General features: G+C 38.8%; 1 protein-coding gene and 1 pseudogene across 1 annotated transcript; both read right to left on the reverse strand.

Annotated features, from left to right (window-relative positions):
• Positions 1-11,509: 11,509 nt before the first annotated feature.
• LOC113356442 lies at positions 11,510-13,194 on the reverse strand (annotated as a pseudogene).
• Positions 13,195-13,318: 124 nt separating this feature from the next.
• LOC113356441 (eukaryotic translation initiation factor 3 subunit A-like) lies at positions 13,319-18,405 on the reverse strand. The gene is made up of 13 exons (XM_026599578.1): positions 18,273-18,405; positions 18,065-18,145; positions 17,486-17,967; positions 16,940-17,155; positions 16,480-16,848; positions 16,367-16,396; positions 16,001-16,228; positions 15,672-15,833; positions 15,222-15,443; positions 14,725-15,120; positions 14,480-14,560; positions 14,160-14,361; positions 13,319-14,037 (listed from the first exon to the last, which is right to left on the reverse strand). Exons 2-13 carry the CDS (start codon positions 18,108-18,110, stop codon positions 13,616-13,618), a joined length of 2,856 nt encoding a protein of 951 aa, XP_026455363.1. The 5' UTR covers positions 18,111-18,145; positions 18,273-18,405; the 3' UTR covers positions 13,319-13,615.
• Between the last annotated feature and the right edge of the window lie 201 nt (positions 18,406-18,606).

Genomic DNA, 18,606 nt, shown 5'->3' on the forward strand with positions numbered 1-18,606 from the left:
ACGAACGAAGCAAAGGAATTCTACGAAGCTTACTCACGTGACAACTCGGTTAGCCGACAAGTCTTGTTGAGCCAACTAAGGCTAATTACACTCCCATGGACATCACAAAGTGAAGAGCCAACAAAGGGAGATCCTTCTGGTAGACCACAAACCAAAATAGCAAGGAGAAAACAAAGGAAAGAATTGAAAGAAATGAGTCAATGTGAAAATGAACTCAAGGCAAGTAAGAAACGAGATCTAACCGGATGTGAGATTTCAGAAGCAAGGTTCGCGGAAGCGCCGGTTCCAAACAAAAGAGGTAGGCCGAGAAAGGAACAACTATCAAGTCAACAACAAACGACGGATTCCGTATCCACACCAAAAATCGATAAATCGGAGGTTCCAAAGAAAAGGGGTAGACCGAAGAAGGTACCCACATCGATCGAACAAGAACAACAACATGAAAATTCCGAACCCTTACCCATAGTCGTTGTAGCGGAGGTTCCAAAGAAAAGGGGTGGGCCGCCAAAGGTACCAACATCAAGCTACCAAGAACAACAAGGTGAGCATTCCGAAGCCACACCCATAGTCGATGTAGCGGAGGTTCCAAGAAAAAGGGGTAGGCCGCCAAAGGTACAAACATCAAGCTACCAAGAACAACAAGATGACGAGGCGGGAGTGCCAAACAAAAAGGGAAGGCCGAATAAGGAACCTACATCAAGTCAAGTAAATCAAGGTGGAAATTCCGAAGCCGTCCCATTTAAAAAAAAACGGCTACTTTTTTGAAAAGGGATATTTTGATTTTGGGTCACATAAAAGTGACCAGAGTTGCATTTGGATCACCATAAAATTTTAATTAGAGTTTGGGTCACAGGACCATCATTGACCACCTTGACAGTTATATAATCCGTTAAAATATGCAAAATTACCAACTGAAACTTGGGTTTAAGATTATTTACTTACTTTGCCGTTTAAGTGTATATGTTAAAATTTATAAACACTCTTCCCCGACTACAGTTGCATCGCCTCCATCAAAGCCTTAAACAGCTTCCACTGATGTTGGAACAAAGATAAGTAATTTTGTTGTTTTACTTTACTGCAATTGCAATCAACATCAAATACCTATCAATTTCAATCAGTAATCATAATGTTTTGACTTAGGTGAATTTAGTTTGTGCAATTTTAAGGGTTTTTGTTTCTCTGAAAAATTTGCATTTGGGGGTCCATAAATTACCCATGATATCGTGAAATCAACAAATTTAATTAAGGAAATGATATTTTGGATTCTGGGTTGGTGTTGAAATGAGAAAACAAAAGGTTATGAAGTGGATCGGTGAAGCTTTGAGGGAAGAGGGGTGGTGGTGGTCCGTAATATTTATCGGATGATGAATGATTGTAAATGAATAAAGATTTTATGTTTATGTGGGTTTAGAAATGTTGGGTGTTTATCAAATTTTAGTTTGCAGGTAAAAAAGTTATGGATTGAGGTGCCAAAACACCAACTGTTGAATCTTTCACTACAGGTTCTTGCACATCACGTGTTTGAAGAAGGTCCCGAGCGAATTATTTCAATGAAACTACCATCATTGTTTTAGAATTATTTGTTGAGGTGGTGTTTCTTGATCTGAAGGGGGCGGAGGTGGTGTTGCTTTGTGTGAAGGGGCGGAGGTGGCGCTGGTTGCCAGCAATGGTGGTGATGATAGTTATGTTAGCGGAACCTAACAAAGTTAGATAAATTAAAATCAATTTCTTAGAAAAATAATTAACTGTCATGACGGTCAATTACAGTCATGTGACCCAAACTCTAATTAAAATTTTGTGGTGATCCAAGTAGGCCTGTCAATATTTGTCCGATATCCGGTATCCGTTTCCGAGTATTCGAGATCCTATAGGATTTTATCCGTTTTATCGGATATCGGATCGGATATTTTATCGGATATTTCTTCCTTAACATATCGGAAACGGATTAGACCCCATCCGAAATGTTAATATCCGATATCCGATAGTATAGGAACTTATTTATAATTTATCCTAATTTCGAATCTAGTATCGGATATTGTCGGATAAATATCCCATAAGTGTCAATTATGAAAATGTTTTACAAAGGTTTTTAAGCTTTTTTGTTATAACCGGATACTATCGGATATTTATCGGATATCCGACAGCTTAGCCTATCGGAATCGATATCTGATTTTGATATCCTATAGGATATTATCGGATATCGAATATCCGGTAGTGCTTAACATGTCGGATATCGGATTTCTAAATATCCGACGGATATTCTTCCATTGACAGGCCTAGATCCAAGTGCAACTCTGGTCACTTTCATGTGACCCAAAATCAAAATATCCCTTTTGAAAATTATGACCGTTGGAGCTTCATTTGCATATAATACCCTCCATTCGTTTGGAAAAATCTACACAAAGCACCCACCAAATAACAAAAATCCTTCTCTCAAGAAAGCAAGCCTAAAAAAATAGATCAATCAAGCACGATACAAGCTTCACAAGCGATGGGAGATTCATCATCAAGCTCTATTTGCAAACCACCATCAATCTCTACCTGCAAAGTAAGTAGACTCAACATTACTAACAATATATGGACAGTTAAATTCTTCTCTACTGTGACGTATCACTAATATAATATTCTCTTACAGAGTCATCATTGCAGCTGTCAAATTTGCAAGTCACCTTCTCATCTAGCCATGGACTATCCTTTTATTTATTCAAAGTGTAGAAGATGTGATGGGACACGCCGGTTTTGGATTGCAAAAACCGATGATGCTGAAAGTGGAAGAATGTTTCTAAGGTGTTTGAATCACCCAAAGTGCGATGAGTTTCAATGGTTTGACAAAGTTGTTGAACTAGCAGAATCAAGAGAAAACCACAAGGGACAATGCAAGCCTATCGATGGGTGTGATGGGTGTTATATGAAGGGAAAGAAATATGTTGAATGACAAGAAGAACCAATGAAGATGGTCCTTGACACCCCCGTTCCAGACGATGTCTTCGAAAAAATTCGCGAAAGGCTCAACGGTACCGCAATTGTTGAAAGAGATGGAAATAGATTACGAGATCATCTCTAACCAAAGTTACTTCATTCCATGTTTTTTTAGTATGTTTTAATTTAAAATTTCAAATCCAATGTAATAGATTACTTAGGAATGAAATAAAAGAGCATTCGGAACGGATTTATAATCAATACCAGAATTGTAGTTTTATCAAAACCAATGTCGGTTTTCTAGAAAAACTATCAGCGTATAAGAAAATCAGAATTCCGGCATAAAGTCAATCAAGATTACAGTGTCGGTTTTCTGAAAAACTATCAAAGTTTAAGAAAAACATAATTCCGGCATAGATTTTATAAAATACTCCCTCCGTCCAAGTTTACTTGCTTAATTTGGATTTTGCAAAAACTTGAAAGAAATTCAAATTACTTCCACATACACCATCGATCTTTCAAATTGTTTGTTCAATATACTAGTTTTCATATCCTAGTTTTTGTTTCTTTCTTGATAATTAGAAAATTTTAATAGGAAATATACCAATTTTTGGTACAAATTTGTTAAAAAAAAACACAATTTAGTCAAGTAAAGTTGGACGGAGGGAGTACTACAATGTCGATACCTGCCAATATCTATACAGTAACTTGGACCCTTTCAACTTCTTATTCCCGTATTGTTTTATGAAACAATTCCAATGTCGTTACTGGAAACCGACATGGAATTATAATTACTCTTCCACGCTGGAATTTGTACCGGCGTTGTATAACCTGAACATTTCAATGCCGGCATCTGTTGTAAAGAAAACTTGCAAAGAAAACATTTCACTAGAAATCTAAACATGTTCAACATAAACCAAACAGCTGGATTGTGCTTAAATGTTCTTAATCCAGGTATCATAAACCAAAATCAAACCAAACAACTGAAGAGTTAACCATAAGGTACAAACAAAAACAAGTTCGGAATTGTTCAAGACGTAACAACCACCATCCAAATAAATAAACACAACTAAAGAGTTAATCACTTGGTCTTTTGCTTCTTTTGGGTCGGTTTCTTCCTCGTTTCCCCGAACATATCCTTTTCACTAGAGTCGGTTTCTTCAATTCTATCAAGCTTTTCCTCGACTTCCTTCATTTCTTCAAGGGATAGCACCTCTCCTTCCTGGTACTTGCAACCTAACATCTTCTTCAACTTGCCAAGTCGACGCCGCTAGTTTCATACATCAAACACATAATTAGTATATATATATATATATATATGTTAATATAAGATTATGTGCATATTAAACGACTGAGCAATTAATAATACTTACTAGCAATCCAACGGTCTTATTAAGTTGGGCCATCGTAGGTGGTGCCTCTGCAGGAGTTGAAACGGGAGGGTTTTCCTGGGATGGAACTTGGACGTCATCCGGGCGCACGACATAAGGATGTGACCATTCCAGGTAATCTTCCATGTAGTCTGCATCAACTTCATCATCGTTTTCCGCAATCTCCCACTTACTAATATCTACCAAACGACGTGGTTCCCTTTCCGTCCAATGTGTTGGTTCAGGATTTGGATTATACTCCACCTGCAACCTATTGGGAGTTGAAAAGAACCGAAAAAGGTCAAGAACATAACCTTGAGGAAAGGTCGTCTCAAAAGGTGGTAATTGCTTATATCCAAGTTGCCGCATCACACGTCGAGGATCATCCATAACGTATCCCTTTGGGTGGAACAACGGCCCATGGTAAAATGCAACGTTACCAAACCTCAAAAGTTGGTGGTTTCCTTTAGCCTCCCTGTAAGGGTCTAACACAACATCTTTGGTACTCATCGCGTCTGGAGCCAATCTCATATCGATCAATCGACGATTGTTACCGGGCTTCGGAATATTGTTGAACTCGTATCTCTTGGCTCTAGGCTCCTCGGGATCGTCAATGTGTGTGATCTTCAAGAAGGGGCAGTCCTTGAACAATGTTGGGAAGTGTTCATAATCCCACACCTATACCAATGTGGAATGATACATATAAGAATCAGTAAATTTTGTTTATAAGTTCATGATAAGGATACATGTGAACAATATACATAAGAACATAAGTTTAAAAACAAAATTACCTGCAGTAGAGTGAAATTCCCGACAAATTGGTTTGTTTTAGCCTTAGAGGCCCTTCTCATCTCCGTCATCAAATGTGCCATTACCATGGTGCCCCAAGAATAGTTATAGACATATTCCAACGGATCCAAGTACTGAAGGTAGTTTTCACTAACCCTGTTGCCACTAGTGTCAGGGAATACCTTAGTGCCCAAGATGTATAACAGGTACGCAGCGGCTGTATAACGAATTTGCGCAGGGTCCCATCCATCCTCCAAACTTCTTTCCTTTGTTTTTTCAAACTTCTTCTTAAGCAGCGTCAGCTTGAATGTCTTTGTCCTACTAGACGTAGATACATAGAAGCTCTCCACAGAAGTTTTGTAGTCCCAACTAAAACAGCTTGTTAGTCAGAGCGTGCAACTTCGACCATTTTAGGTCCGTATACTTATCTCCTTATGCAATTGATTTGCCGATAACATTCAAGCCTAGAATGTTCTGAGCATTTTCAGGGATGAAGGTCATCTCCCCAAAAGGGAAGTGCATGGTATCAGTTTCACCAGGATACCTTTCGACGAAGCAATTGACAGTCACAGAATCAGGCTTCATATAATTTACAACCAAAGCATATAGACCAAAATCCCTTACTATTGTTTGGACCTCTTCACATTCCTCAGACAAATTCCAACCATCCTCGGCTTGGTTTCGGCAAACACGCACAACCTTCTTATGATCCTACAATTAGGAGACAATACAATTAAGAGATTTTACATAAATACACAACAATACATATGCACAAGATAAAAAATGCTTACATAGGTTTGATAGATAGTACGAGCCCACGGGTCCTTGTATCCAAATAGCATTTTCGGTTCCGGAGCTTCACCCCAAATTCTACCACGAGCAAGGTCAGGTATCATGTCATCCTTATGAGGAATGTGCGAACCTTTAACTTTTAATTTGACTATGCCCTTGGCCTTGCCTTGCGTCGGTTGTTGACTTGGCCCACCAACTTCGCTTTGGCTTGCTAATTGACTTAGATGAACCTCATCATCTTCCTCCTCGCTTTCCTCTTCATCATGCTCATCTTCCTCAACTGTTCCAGTAGGTTCACGGATTACAAGTCGACTAAGTTCACCACCACTCTCCCAAATCATCCCTCTTGTATCAGCCCCCAAACGCTTTTTGCGACCTTTGTCTTTCCCTCGAGGAGGCAGAGACTGAGGAGTATCAAGACCGTCCTTCCTTCTACTCTTAATGACAGCATCTTTAGTTTTTCCTTTGTTAGCTTCCTTGGATTTTTTCCTATATCAAAAGACACACGAAATGAATACAAGACAATACAATTTCATTCTTAATACCGGCATTGAATCACTAAAACAAAACAGTGCCGGGACCAGAAACGGCATGGTCATCAAGCAAATACCGCATGCCGGAACACAGTTCCGGCAATGTACAATAAATATCGACAATGACAGTAGTATTTTAGATTGTTCCTGGATACAAAATGAACACTACCGGCACACACTTAATAATTCACTCCATGTCGTAACCATATACTGGCATAGAATGCTAACTCAAACCAATGCCGGTAATTCCTAGAATGTTCCTGGATACCAAAACTGCACTACCGGCATACGGGAACAATTTTAAAGTAATGACTAACCCAATACCGGCATAGTATTCAACTTAATTTGAATGCCGGTATAGAACATTCAGCTTCAGGAGACTCTGAGTTTGAAAATGGCATTGTATTCATACTAAAATAAATGATGTAACCCAATACCGGCATTGTTTTCATTCTAGATTGAATACCGTAATTGAGTTAGGGTTTGAAAATGGCATGGTATTCATACAAATTTCAATGCCGGTACTCAGTGAAACTCAATTGTTTGAGTTAGGGTTTGTGATTCTAACCTAAAACCATTGCTATAAATCGATTTAAACACTCATAAAGTAGTTCAAAATCACTTACCTTCTCACAGAAGCCATGTTTACGAGAGGTTGATTGTCCGAGTTGGCTGCTTCCTCTTCTTCTTGCTCTTGAGCAATCAAAGCAATCCTTTCCTGTAATTTCTGTTGAGCAATCGAGTTTGATTTCGATTGGGCATTTGGTTTCTTTCATGGAGGCATTGATATGATTCGGGTAGGTTAATCGACGAAGAAATTTTCGAATCGACGATTAATCATCGATGAAGAACGGATGAAGAAGAAGATGGAAGAAAAAAAAATCAAAACCTAACCCTAAGAGTGCCGATACTGTTTTTAGATAATGGGGGATATATGAATTTGGTTTTTGATTTTAAGTTTCAGTAGAAAGGGTATTATGGTCTTTTCATAATATTTTTTGATTAATCAAAGGGTATTTTAGTATTTTCATACCCAAAAATCACCCCTTAACGGACACTACTTGTTGGAGGAAGTAATCTATATCCCCCAATTATTTTTTATATCCCCAATCGCGCGTTCTTTAACATGGTGGCTACTTAACTGATCAAGCGAAAATTTATGTCTAATGTGTCTCAATTTGAATTCGGAAATAATGGTTTGGAGCAGTTAACTTTAAAAAATTTTGATGGTGTTTTCGGATATGTGTTATTAACTTTCATGTTAGACTCTTTTTATGTGGGTTGTGTAAATGTAATGTAAGTCATTTTCGACTATAGTGAGTTTTTCTGATGGATTTTAACCGTGGACAATGAAAATAACATTACACGATAATATAAATAGGAAAAAGGCTCCCCATAAAAGGTTTGAACTTTAGACGAGGCATTAACAACGACCAAGCATCAATAACATGAAATGAAAAGATGCAGCAAAATGTGGTTTAGTCATCATATTTTCAAACATTCCGAGTCTTAACCATTATTAGGCCTATTCCTATGCACAAGGTTAAAAAATAGTGTTTGACATACCATGTCGCATGGCAAATCAGTTGCGCCACTATGGGAAAACAGCTGAGCGATAGACTCCATTGCTGGCTATATTCATTATATCTCTCGATATTAATTATATCGCCAACGCTCGGATTAATATTGCCAGCGGTCGAATTTATAGCGCTTATAAATATCGCACCACCCCTCTCATTCCCCTTCACACTTTACCTTCCCCTTCCTTTTCTTCTCTTCTTTCTCTTAAACACATTCTCTTTAGTTACTTTCGAAACAAGTATGAGTGTGAAAAGAAAAAGAAACAGAAAACTCAAAGGATCTACCCGTGGATTAAGTTATGTTGTGGATAAAAAAAATATGAGTTTCAAAATGTTAGACAACTAGCCGGTGATGGTGCACTCTCTATGCACACATATGTCCATCCAGAGTGAGTTAATTTTGTCAATCTAAGAGGTGGGTGGTTTGAGTTCCGTACGGTTTTCATGTTACTTCTCCCTGTTGTTCAAGATAGAGTCCGAAGATATCCTTGGTGGCATTTATATCTTATACAATCCAGAAACCACAGGACTAAAATAATTCAAGTTATATTCAAATGATGGTGGAAGGAAGACTACAAATACATTCTTTTTCAAAAAAAAAAAAAGAATAAGGTAAGTTAGTTTTTTCTTGTAATTAAATTTTTAGAATATATTTTTTGTTTTATAAAATTCAACAAAATCTAATTATGAATATGTTGTTAAATAGGAGTTACACCGTTAGATTTGTACATGTTAACGGGAATTCCATGTGAACGAAACTTACTTCCATTTAACAGACTAAATTGCTTATCATAATATAGATGGAAATGAAGACTTCCGTTATACTCAAATGATGTAGAAAGAAATAACGCATATAGACAAATAAAAGCATATGGATTAAAAGTGGCTGGGTTGAAAATTCTTTACAACTTTATGCTAGGAAAATGAATGAGTTGAGGTTAGATAACTAACTGTATTTGTTCCCTGAGCCTTATGAGGAGCTCGAACGTCTGTTTGTGTTGTGGATAATATGCCAATGTTTATTTCCAAATGCTAGCTCTATGGTGTTAATTGGTTTTCTCGAAGCATTAGAAGATTTAGAACAAGCACCGAGATATGATTGGGGGTCTCCAATTTTATCAGAAATTTACATATCCCTCGGTAATTACTCGACTTGTCCCAAAGATAGCTTTAATGGTTTTTGGGGAATGTTGGAGGTAAGAACCAATATTTTCACACTATTTATTTATTATTTTGACATGAAAAATGTACTAACCAACAATGTTATTATTTTCAGCATTGGTGGTATACATATTTCCACCTTTGTGAATCTTCTCTTCTCAATCTCACCAATATTTTTCTGGTCATACGGAAGTACGATGATGAAAATTGGGAAAAAATACAAATTGAAGATGGTCAACATACTGCCATTGTTCACAGGATTCAGCGGTTGTGTAGAAGAAGTCTTAACCTTGTTCCCATAATGTATCAAACACTTCTTGAGTTCGAAGAAGGAGAAGCCCAGATAATGCTAGAGCTAAGCCTTAAGAGGATTGTGTTATACAGTCCAATTTCTGAAAGGGTGTTTGGTATTACGGTGAAAGACTACTTCTTCAGTTGAAGAGAAGAACAGTGATAGCCATCAACCCTATCCAAGTGCAGAGATATCTTGAGATAATTGGGAAAAATTAATAAGGGTTGGTCACGAGTGGGAAGTAGCTGACAATTTGATTCAGGAGTCAAACTCTAAAACTGAGTTCCTTTATTGGTTTAACACTATTTTCAAGCCTAATATTGTTATGCAACCGCAAAATTTAGATCGAATGGATTTCCCAGCTTTAGTGGGTTCCTTCCCAACCTCCACCAGAGACGGGCAACGCATTTGCATATCATATTCTAGTGGGTTCATCGTCGAGTATGCCGACGTACAGATTGTAACTATATCGGGAGATATGGTTACTCATCCGACTGATCCTAGTGCACTTGAACGTACTTATCCATACTGGGGGTAGACGCTACACCAGAGCAGTATCAGAACTAGTTAAACGATTATCATGATCTACTACAGGGATTTCAGAACTTTTACTTGACTCAGATGCAAAGATTGAGAGAACGCATGATGTTTGATATGACTCCAGGATATTGCGGTCATGCTGGTACATGAGGTCCAAATTATGGTGGTGCAAGTCCAAGTCATGGTGGTAGAGGCTAGAGTCCTAGTATGCGCTTAAGCCATGGTGTAGAGAATATGAGTCGTGGTGGTGGCGGTACGAGTCATGGTGGTAGAGGTATGAGTCCTACTGGGATCAAGTCAACAAAGTTATGGAAGTCGTCGATGTGAAAGAAGTAGTATGATAATTCGTTATATGCAGAATGTACCAGAAAGTTCTACTCCAAATGAAGTGTTAGATACGCAAGTAGTACGTGAAGGTGATGAAAACATTGACATGGATACAACTCCTGGACGTCTGTTTAACCAATTGGCAACTGACATTATGACTCTTGGTGGTGGTGTGAACGTTGAAGCAGTTAGGCAAACGACTCTGTTTACTCCAATTGCCTCACCCACGTCAACATTTCAACCATTTCAAGATTTGTATCATATCCCCCTACGCGAACCCGTTGCTTTTTAAGGTTATAATGTTGATATGTTGAACAACACTCTTGATCCAGAAAGCACGTGGAATTGGACCTTTGGTTAGTGAGGAAATTTTCAGGGAAATGAGTAGTTTATGGATGTAATTTAATTTAAGTATTATTAATGTAATCTTTTTGTTTTAATTGCATTACATAATACTTAATGAAAATTAAATCCATGCACGTGAATCTTGTAGAGTTCATACAATTCGTCATGATTAAAATATCTTCTGTTGTCTTCAATAAACTTGGCATGAGCTTTGATTTTTAGTTCTTCGATTGATAACCCAGGATGATCCTCTTTTATCATCCACATAATTTTTGCATACTTTCTCACTTCGTTATTGATGAAACAATAACGAGTTTCAAGACTCTCTTTTGTTCTTCTTGAATTTACATGACTTAACATCATAAACTTTTGAAACGTAGTGTCCCATAAACTAAAAGTCGTTAGATTGAAATCTACATTGCCTGCAACTGAAACCCAATATCGAATTAAAGAAACATCTTCTTCTCGAGGGAAGCGAGCACTAGCCAGGTCCTTTATGCGAGCACTAGGCATGTTGAAATGAATTTGAAGTTGATTATGGTGTGAGTTGAAATGAATTTGAAGTTGATTATGGTGTGAGTTGAAATGAATTTGAACTTGGTTATTTATAGAGTGGGGAATTTCTAGCCGTTGGATGAGGAACTGCTGAGCAATGATCTTATCAGCCAGTGACCACATGACTAGTGCTGGCGCTATAATGAGCAACGAGCGATATTAAGCCCATGTAGCGATGGACAGTCTATCATTCGCTGAAAACTCCATCTATGCTTATGTGGTATATTTGACACATTGGCACATACGTTTGCCACTTTGATATACCCATAATGGGTGTAAAAGTGGCAAATTTTGGTGTTTGACATATGCACAGGAATAGGCCTCGGACAATTCTATTTCTACCAATTCGATAACAACAATACATTCTTATGGGAATACACCGGATAGGTTATGCAAGCAGAATCATTCCGTGGAAGATCTGATTTAAAAGTTACATCACTCGATTCTTCTCATAATTTATTGCATGAGTTGATAAATCTAGAAAAACCATTCTTATAGGTACCATCAATGGCCTTCTTTGCATTGTCCTTAACATGGGCTGCTTTTAGCTTCAACCTCCCATCGTTCATCAGCTCTTTAATTTTCTTTCCAATCTCTTCTCCCTTCACTAACACATGCCCATCACCCCAACCCCAACTCTTAACCCACAAGCCCAACTCATTCTCCTCTACCACTGCAGCATTAATCCTCTGATCGCCATGTTGGGGCCATGCTAAAACGGGCACACCATACAATACAGCTTCTTTCACGGAATTCCACCCGCAATGACTTACAAATCCTCCCACACTAGAGTGACTTAATATCCCTTCTTGATCAACCCATTCCTTCAAAACTAGACCATTTTCTTTCACTTTCTGCATTAGCTCATTACCTAATATTATTTCCAATCCTTCTTCTTCCTCTCTATCAACTTTCTTATCTTTCACTACCCATAAAAACCTACACCCACTTTCTACTAAACCAACAGCCAATTCTCGGATCTGTGCTGTACCCATTGCTGTTCTACTTCCGAAACTAACATATACCACAGACCCTCTTTGCTCATTATTTAACCACCTCAAGGGTGATGATACAGAAGACTTTTCAAATTCACAGGGTATCAGAGGTCCAATTGATATAACTGGTGGTAACCCATCAACCACTTTTCCATCATTCAAAGCCGCAAGAGTTTCACTTTCTAGACTTTCAAGTGTGTTGATCAAAATTCCGTTTGATTCTACCAATTTGCTACCATTCTCTATGAAATGGCAAGTGAAAAGATTACTTGAATCAAATAATACTGGTGGTACTGATGATATGGGCAATGGAGATGTACCAGGGATCTCGAAGTACTCATTGCTTTCAGTGGAAGATTCAGGAATCTTAGTGAAATAGACACATAAAGATAACATTTTGGCTGATGAAGTGAAGAGGATGTAGCTGGAGATGTTAAGATTGGAGGTGACGGGATGGAATGCAGATGCTAATATTATGTCTATGATAAGAGTATTAAGAGGAGGAGATGCAAGAGAAGAAAGAACGGGCGAAAGAAGATGAGCAGAACGACGGATGGATTCCATGTGAAGGAAGAAAGGGTCTTGAGAATTTGCTGTTGATGGATCGAAAGGGAGCAACTGGAATTGTTTCGGAGTGATACGAGGGAAAGAAGAACAGAAGTTAGAGATTTGATTCAGATAAAGAAACAGTTGGTTGGATGGTTATGAGGGTAACATGGCAGTTGCAGTTTGACACAAGTGAAGCAGCCAGCCGGAGAAAAGGTGTAAGATGCCCCATGCCAGAGCTTGGGAGAAGAGCTATGTGAGGGACGCTACTGGAATCAGACATCTTCGTATGAAATCAGTGTCGCTGTAGATGTTCCTGAAGATGTATATTGGGTGAATTCAACAGAAGATATTATATAGGGCTGTAATGGTTAGGGATTAAAAAATGGTTGGGATTAAAAAATGTGGTTGCAGGTAGGTAGATCACAAGAATCGACTTAGGTGAGGTCATCTAGACAACAAACTAACAACTACACCATTCCAACGTCAGCCAGGGTTGGTTGAAGACTTCAATATGGTGTCGGTAGGTAGTAGGTACCACCACAATAACACGGTGAAACATAATAAGAATCGATTGCAATAAAATACATAAATATACTTCATAACAACCACAGAATCTATTCTAACCCTAATCGATTTCTTGTTCTTGATAGACTTACCCCGCTTTTGTGATAACAGGATTACAAAGACTAGTCCTCAAATATGAATTATCAAGTGGCAACAGCAGTAACAGAAACAAAATTCTCTATGCCAAATCTTTTTAGTTAAGCCGCATAGACAACAAAATAATCCTGCTCAGATGAAAACAACAAACATTTTCGATATGAAATATTACGGGAGGGAGGTTGAGAGAGAAGGGTCAAGATTCAGTTCAACGTCTAGATGGGGGAACCCATTTTCCGGTGTTCCCAGGTGCTGCTGACGGCCTACGATCATCAGTACGATCAGTGCGCCACCTATCAGTTGCAGCAGGTTGACGCTGATCTTCTTGTCTCGAACCCCGGCGGTCAGGTTCAGGGGGTGTTACCGCAACAGCACTAGATTCTCCCCTCTTCCACTTGGGAACATATTTTGCTGGTGATGAAGCAGCAGTCCCTGGCGCACCTGAAGCGGCAGCTGGAGCAGGAGCAGGAGCAGCAGCAGCAGCAGCAGGAACAGCTGGTGCTCTAAACTGAGCCTCCCTCTCCTTTCTTACCCTATCCTCCACTTCAGCCTCTCTTTGCCTCTGCTTCTCAGCCAGCTCGTCCAACTTGGCCTTTCTCTCTAAATCTTCTTTCCTTTTCCTTTCAGCCTCTGCAAACCCCAAATAAATATGGATTGTTTCAAGAAAAGAAAAAAAATAACACTTCAATCATATCCATGATTGCTTACAAAAACTATAATTAACAAGTTAAAAAATTAAGTAAAGATTGTACCTTCCAGCTTTCGGAGAGCTTCTTCTTCCTCCAATTTCTTCTGTCTCTCCTCCTCAGACCTCAAATAAAATATCAGCTTCCTCTGCTTCTCTCTTTTCTCTCTGTTATCCTGAAGCCTTTGGGCAATACGATCATCCCTCTCCCTCTTCAACCTGTCAAACTCAGACTTACGACGAGAGACGATCCTATCCTGGAGAATGTTCTGCAACAAATAAAAATACGATCAGCAGTGCCAGAGACATTTAAATTCAAGTTTGCCTTCTCACCAGTTAGAATTGTGCCTACCACGTTGAAAAATATAAGAGGTTATTATTTATTACCTTATTCTCCAACATCCTTGAGAGCCTATTCTTCTCCTGAAGGTCTCCAACATGTCGTTCTCTGCTCAGTTCAATCTCTTGCTGCAGAAGAACATGAAGCATCACAACTCAATGAATACTCAAGGAAACAAAATCAGGTGCAAGGTGTGAATTATTAATTTAAAGGAAAACTACAGAGTGAAAGGCATGACCGCCTGCAAATGATGAAATTCACTGCATTCAATCGTACAATGTACAAAACATACCTGCTGGTCCCGCTCATGGGCAATCTTTTCCTCCACTAGACGTTGTTGAAATGCAGCATCAATAAGAGGAGCTTCCTCTTCTCTCCTTGCTCGTTCCATATGATCCATGGTTTTAGCAAGTTTCTGAAGCCTCTTCTCCAATTCCTGCCTCTCTTTCAGTTGCTCTTGTATAGCCATATCAATTAGTTGTTGTTTAGTGGCTCCTTCCATGGCTGTCTTTTTTCCCTTCTTTTTGTTCTTATCAATTAAAGCAATTGCATCTTCTAACTCCTTCTTTTCTTGCTCTCTCTTAATTCTTTGTTGCTCCCTTTCATAAGATTCTCTAGCAAGCCTGATCTTTTCTGCCTCCACAGTAACTTGCTGTATCTTTTGTCTTTTGGTTTCTTCCTCGAGTTCCTTCAAAGAACACAAAATGATGATATATAGTTGAGTTATAATCTGGTTGCATCCCTGGGTACGTATATACTATATACTACACAAACAGAAGACATACTTACCATTTCCAACAACTGGCGTTCTTGTAGTTCTTTGCGCTTTTCAATAATTGACTTTCTGGCAAGAAGCTTCTTGTGCTCCTTATTGACCACCTCCGCTAAACCAGGAAGAGCTTCAGCAAGTTTTGATGCCTTCTTAATCGGAGGATAAATCAGCTCTCTTGCTTTATTCAAGGACTCAGCAAGAAGAGTCAGGTGGCCCTGAAGCGTGTCAGACTCAAGATCCTGAAGAAGGAAAAGATAAAAACACAACTTAAACTAACAATCTGATACATACGGAGTACGAGTCTAGATAGCTTGTCCCTTTTTCTTCCTAGGTGCTCTATGCGACCAAAAGTAAAGTAGTTGTGGTTCCTTGGTCACGTGTTGGCAGTAAAGCAGTTTTACTAAGACATAAAAATGTCAAACGATAACAAAAAAAGCAGGTTAAACAAAGACTGCAGCTTAACTTACCAAACTACCAAAGAGAACTGCTCCTTTCTGATGATCGACCTTCATCGCAATAAAATTTGATTTGATGGCATCGACTGAAACCTTTTCAACCACAGAGAAGTCAAAAAAGGGAATCATCTTGGACAAGACCTCAATCTTCATCGTCTGATAAACCTGCGAAACCTGAATTGCAAAAACGAATAAAAAAAAACATGAAAAGCATCAGAAGGCTGAACAAATATGAAGGGAACACACATTGTAAAATCTACATCTGCTGGTTGGTGTTCAACGTATGTGAGTGCAGGAAACTTATATGTAATAGTTAGTCGAAGAAATATAAGCATCATTACCTGCTGAAGCAACTGCAAGGTAGCAAGCTTTTCGAGAGCAGGAACATAATACGAAAGTTGCACTTCCGGAACAGAAGATGCAGACGAAATCTTGCCTCCGACATTGGCGATACTGCCTAACAATGGCTGAACTCTTGAAGCTATATCCAGGGGTAGAAATTCATGTTCCAAAAGATTGTAAAGTTCTTTAACTTCAGGTGACGCACAAGCCAATACACCTTTAGAGACCTACAGGAAGAAAAAAAAAAACAGGAAAACACATGCCTAAGTTACTGAAGCATAAAAAATAAAATAGTATCTGCCGGAAACGGTATCTAAGATGAACTTATTTAAGCAAAACAAATTAGAATCAAGATCCAAACTTACCAGTTCAGAGAGAAGCGCTGACCTAGAAGGCTGAAAAAGGACCATTTGACAGCATAAGTAATAAAAAATAAAAAATAATTAAAAAAATAAAAGAAGGTGAAACATTGATTTACCACTTCTCTGCTATCGCGTTTAGGGTCAAGACTGAAAGCTATAAGGTTAGCCATTCTCAAATTACGCTCCTTCTCATTTTCAAGCTCCAAATGTGATGCACCATAACCACGATCATATGGAGTCACTGAAAGTGCAGCTAATACAACAGAGGATGCGATTAGCTGTAAATCCTTCTGGGTTAAGTGCCTATTGTAACTCTTCTGAAGTGAAAAAAGTTTGGACCATGCGTAGGCATTATATAGTTGACATCCCGAAACTCGAAATATCTCCGTCAACTTGGCATAATAGACGACCATCAAGGATGGCTTGGGAGTTTTCTTTACCATGCACATCAAACCATGAATGTCTTCAACAGAACGAAAAGCTTCCTGCAGATTAGATAACGAATTTTAGATATGGAACCGAGGTAGTTTTCTCCACTCAAGTACTTGGATTAGGAACTAAGTATTTTACACATACCTGCCAAAGTTCAAGCTCAGTTGCAACCTTAAGCTGTTCAAACCTTGTATCTTGGTACAGTTGTAGGCTTTCTGGTAACAACAAATCAGGTCTGTCTCTCTGGTCCTTGTATTTGTTGAGATTTGCAAGATGATTTCTAATTATTTCGCAAAGTCTACGAAATTCAGTTGTTCTCTTGTACTGCTTACAAAACTGGAATGCTCGGTGGGCAGTCATCTATGCAATCGAAAGAAAATAAGTCAGGTCTTAGATTCAAAACTCATTAAGAATGATAAATGTGAAGGAGATAAAAAGCGGCTGGGAGAAGGTCAAATAATAGCAAAATTGAATAGCGGAAGTTGACCATAAACACTAATAAGATGTTCCATTAACATGAAGAAACAGATGAACTAAGGTGATTTAAGCCTCATATACAGCCCATTCCAATTCCATGTAATAAATTAAGTTATAACAAGCTTCAGACTACACCACCACAGTAGAGACTAAGATGTAATAATCCTAGAGCAAATAAGGAATCAAACCTAGATAAAATATCAGATGGCTTACCGCGTAGAGCGCTTCTAGTTTAGAGTTGTTACGGAGAATTTCAAGAACCGTTCTGTAGGTCTCCCATAGAAACTTGAACCATGGTGTAACAAGCTCGCGGTCAGATCTATCCTTGCCCTTCTCTCCACCAACATAGCTCAGCATCAAGTCTTCAGGCCTCTTATCAGCTTCCAAGTCATCAACGTCCAGAGCTTCTTCCAATGCCTCTGCCTGGCTCTTTGCATTCTCAGCTTTCTCGGTTGAAAGATGCAAAAAGTGTTTGATCACCTCTTCCAGTGAACCAACATTAACTTGTTGACATACAATCCGGTACTGAATCAAACCATCTTTTGCAAACCGACCCCTCCTCATCTCCACACAGAGTTCAACATACTTGAACATTATACGCTCAAGGGTTTTCTGCCATGCCCGATACCTCTTTGAAGTGATTACATCGTGCAGTACTTGCAAGGCTGCTTGCATCTGCCCGACATGAATCAATTCTGGATTCACACACAAAGAAAATGACAAAAAAAAAAATCAACACAGTTAAAACTAAAAACCTAACCATGAATTTCAAGATATAAACACGAAACTAACCTTCAGCACGCTTTAAAGCGTTTTCAGGTTTCCCAAAAGTCGCCATGTTTGCAGATTTTTCCCAAATTACAGTAGCAGAATCTGAAACCAAAGAAATCGTGAAAGGGGATCAATGGAAGTATAAGCCTAACCCTAATTAATTAAAAGTTTTGAAACGACGATTCAAATCGCTGATGACAAAAACTATCAAAGTAGAGAGAGATCTTACCTTTCTTCTTCTTCGGTTAGGGGTGGGGAGAAGACAGAACTCGATTTCGCTGAGAAGTTAGGGTTTACGATAGGAGTGAAGGGAGATATGCAGTTCTCGATGGGTTTATAAATTTTAAGAACCAGAAATCCGGTGCTTCCCAAAAACCCGCGTGAGGATCCGGCTTTGGTTCTAATAAGGCCTATTCCTATTCCTATTCCTATGCACCAGGTCTAGGGGTGAGCATAAAAACCGGAACCGCGGATTTGATCCGTATCCGTCCGCAAAATTGCGGATTTCACCCAAACCGCAAGACGTATGGGCCGGATACGGATGGGATTCTCAAATCCGCACG

This window comes from Papaver somniferum, chromosome 3, assembly GCF_003573695.1.
Source record: "Papaver somniferum cultivar HN1 chromosome 3, ASM357369v1, whole genome shotgun sequence".
Classification (NCBI taxonomy): domain Eukaryota; kingdom Viridiplantae; phylum Streptophyta; class Magnoliopsida; order Ranunculales; family Papaveraceae; genus Papaver; species Papaver somniferum.

What these genes read in the sequence shown, in the direction of transcription:
- LOC113356441 (XM_026599578.1), bottom strand. Translation starts at nt 18,110, where the DNA reads ATGGCGACTTTTGGGAAACCTGAAAACGCTTTAAAGCGTGCTGAAG. An exon ending in CGCTTTAAAGCGTGCTGAAG is followed by an intron (nt 17,968 to 18,064) that starts GTTAGTTTCGTG and finishes GTGTGAATCCAG; the next exon opens with AATTGATTCATGTCGGGCAG. An exon ending in CCTTGCAGTTGCTTCAGCAG is followed by an intron (nt 15,834 to 16,000) that starts GTAATGATGCTT and finishes TTTGCAATTCAG; the next exon opens with GTTTCGCAGGTTTATCAGAC.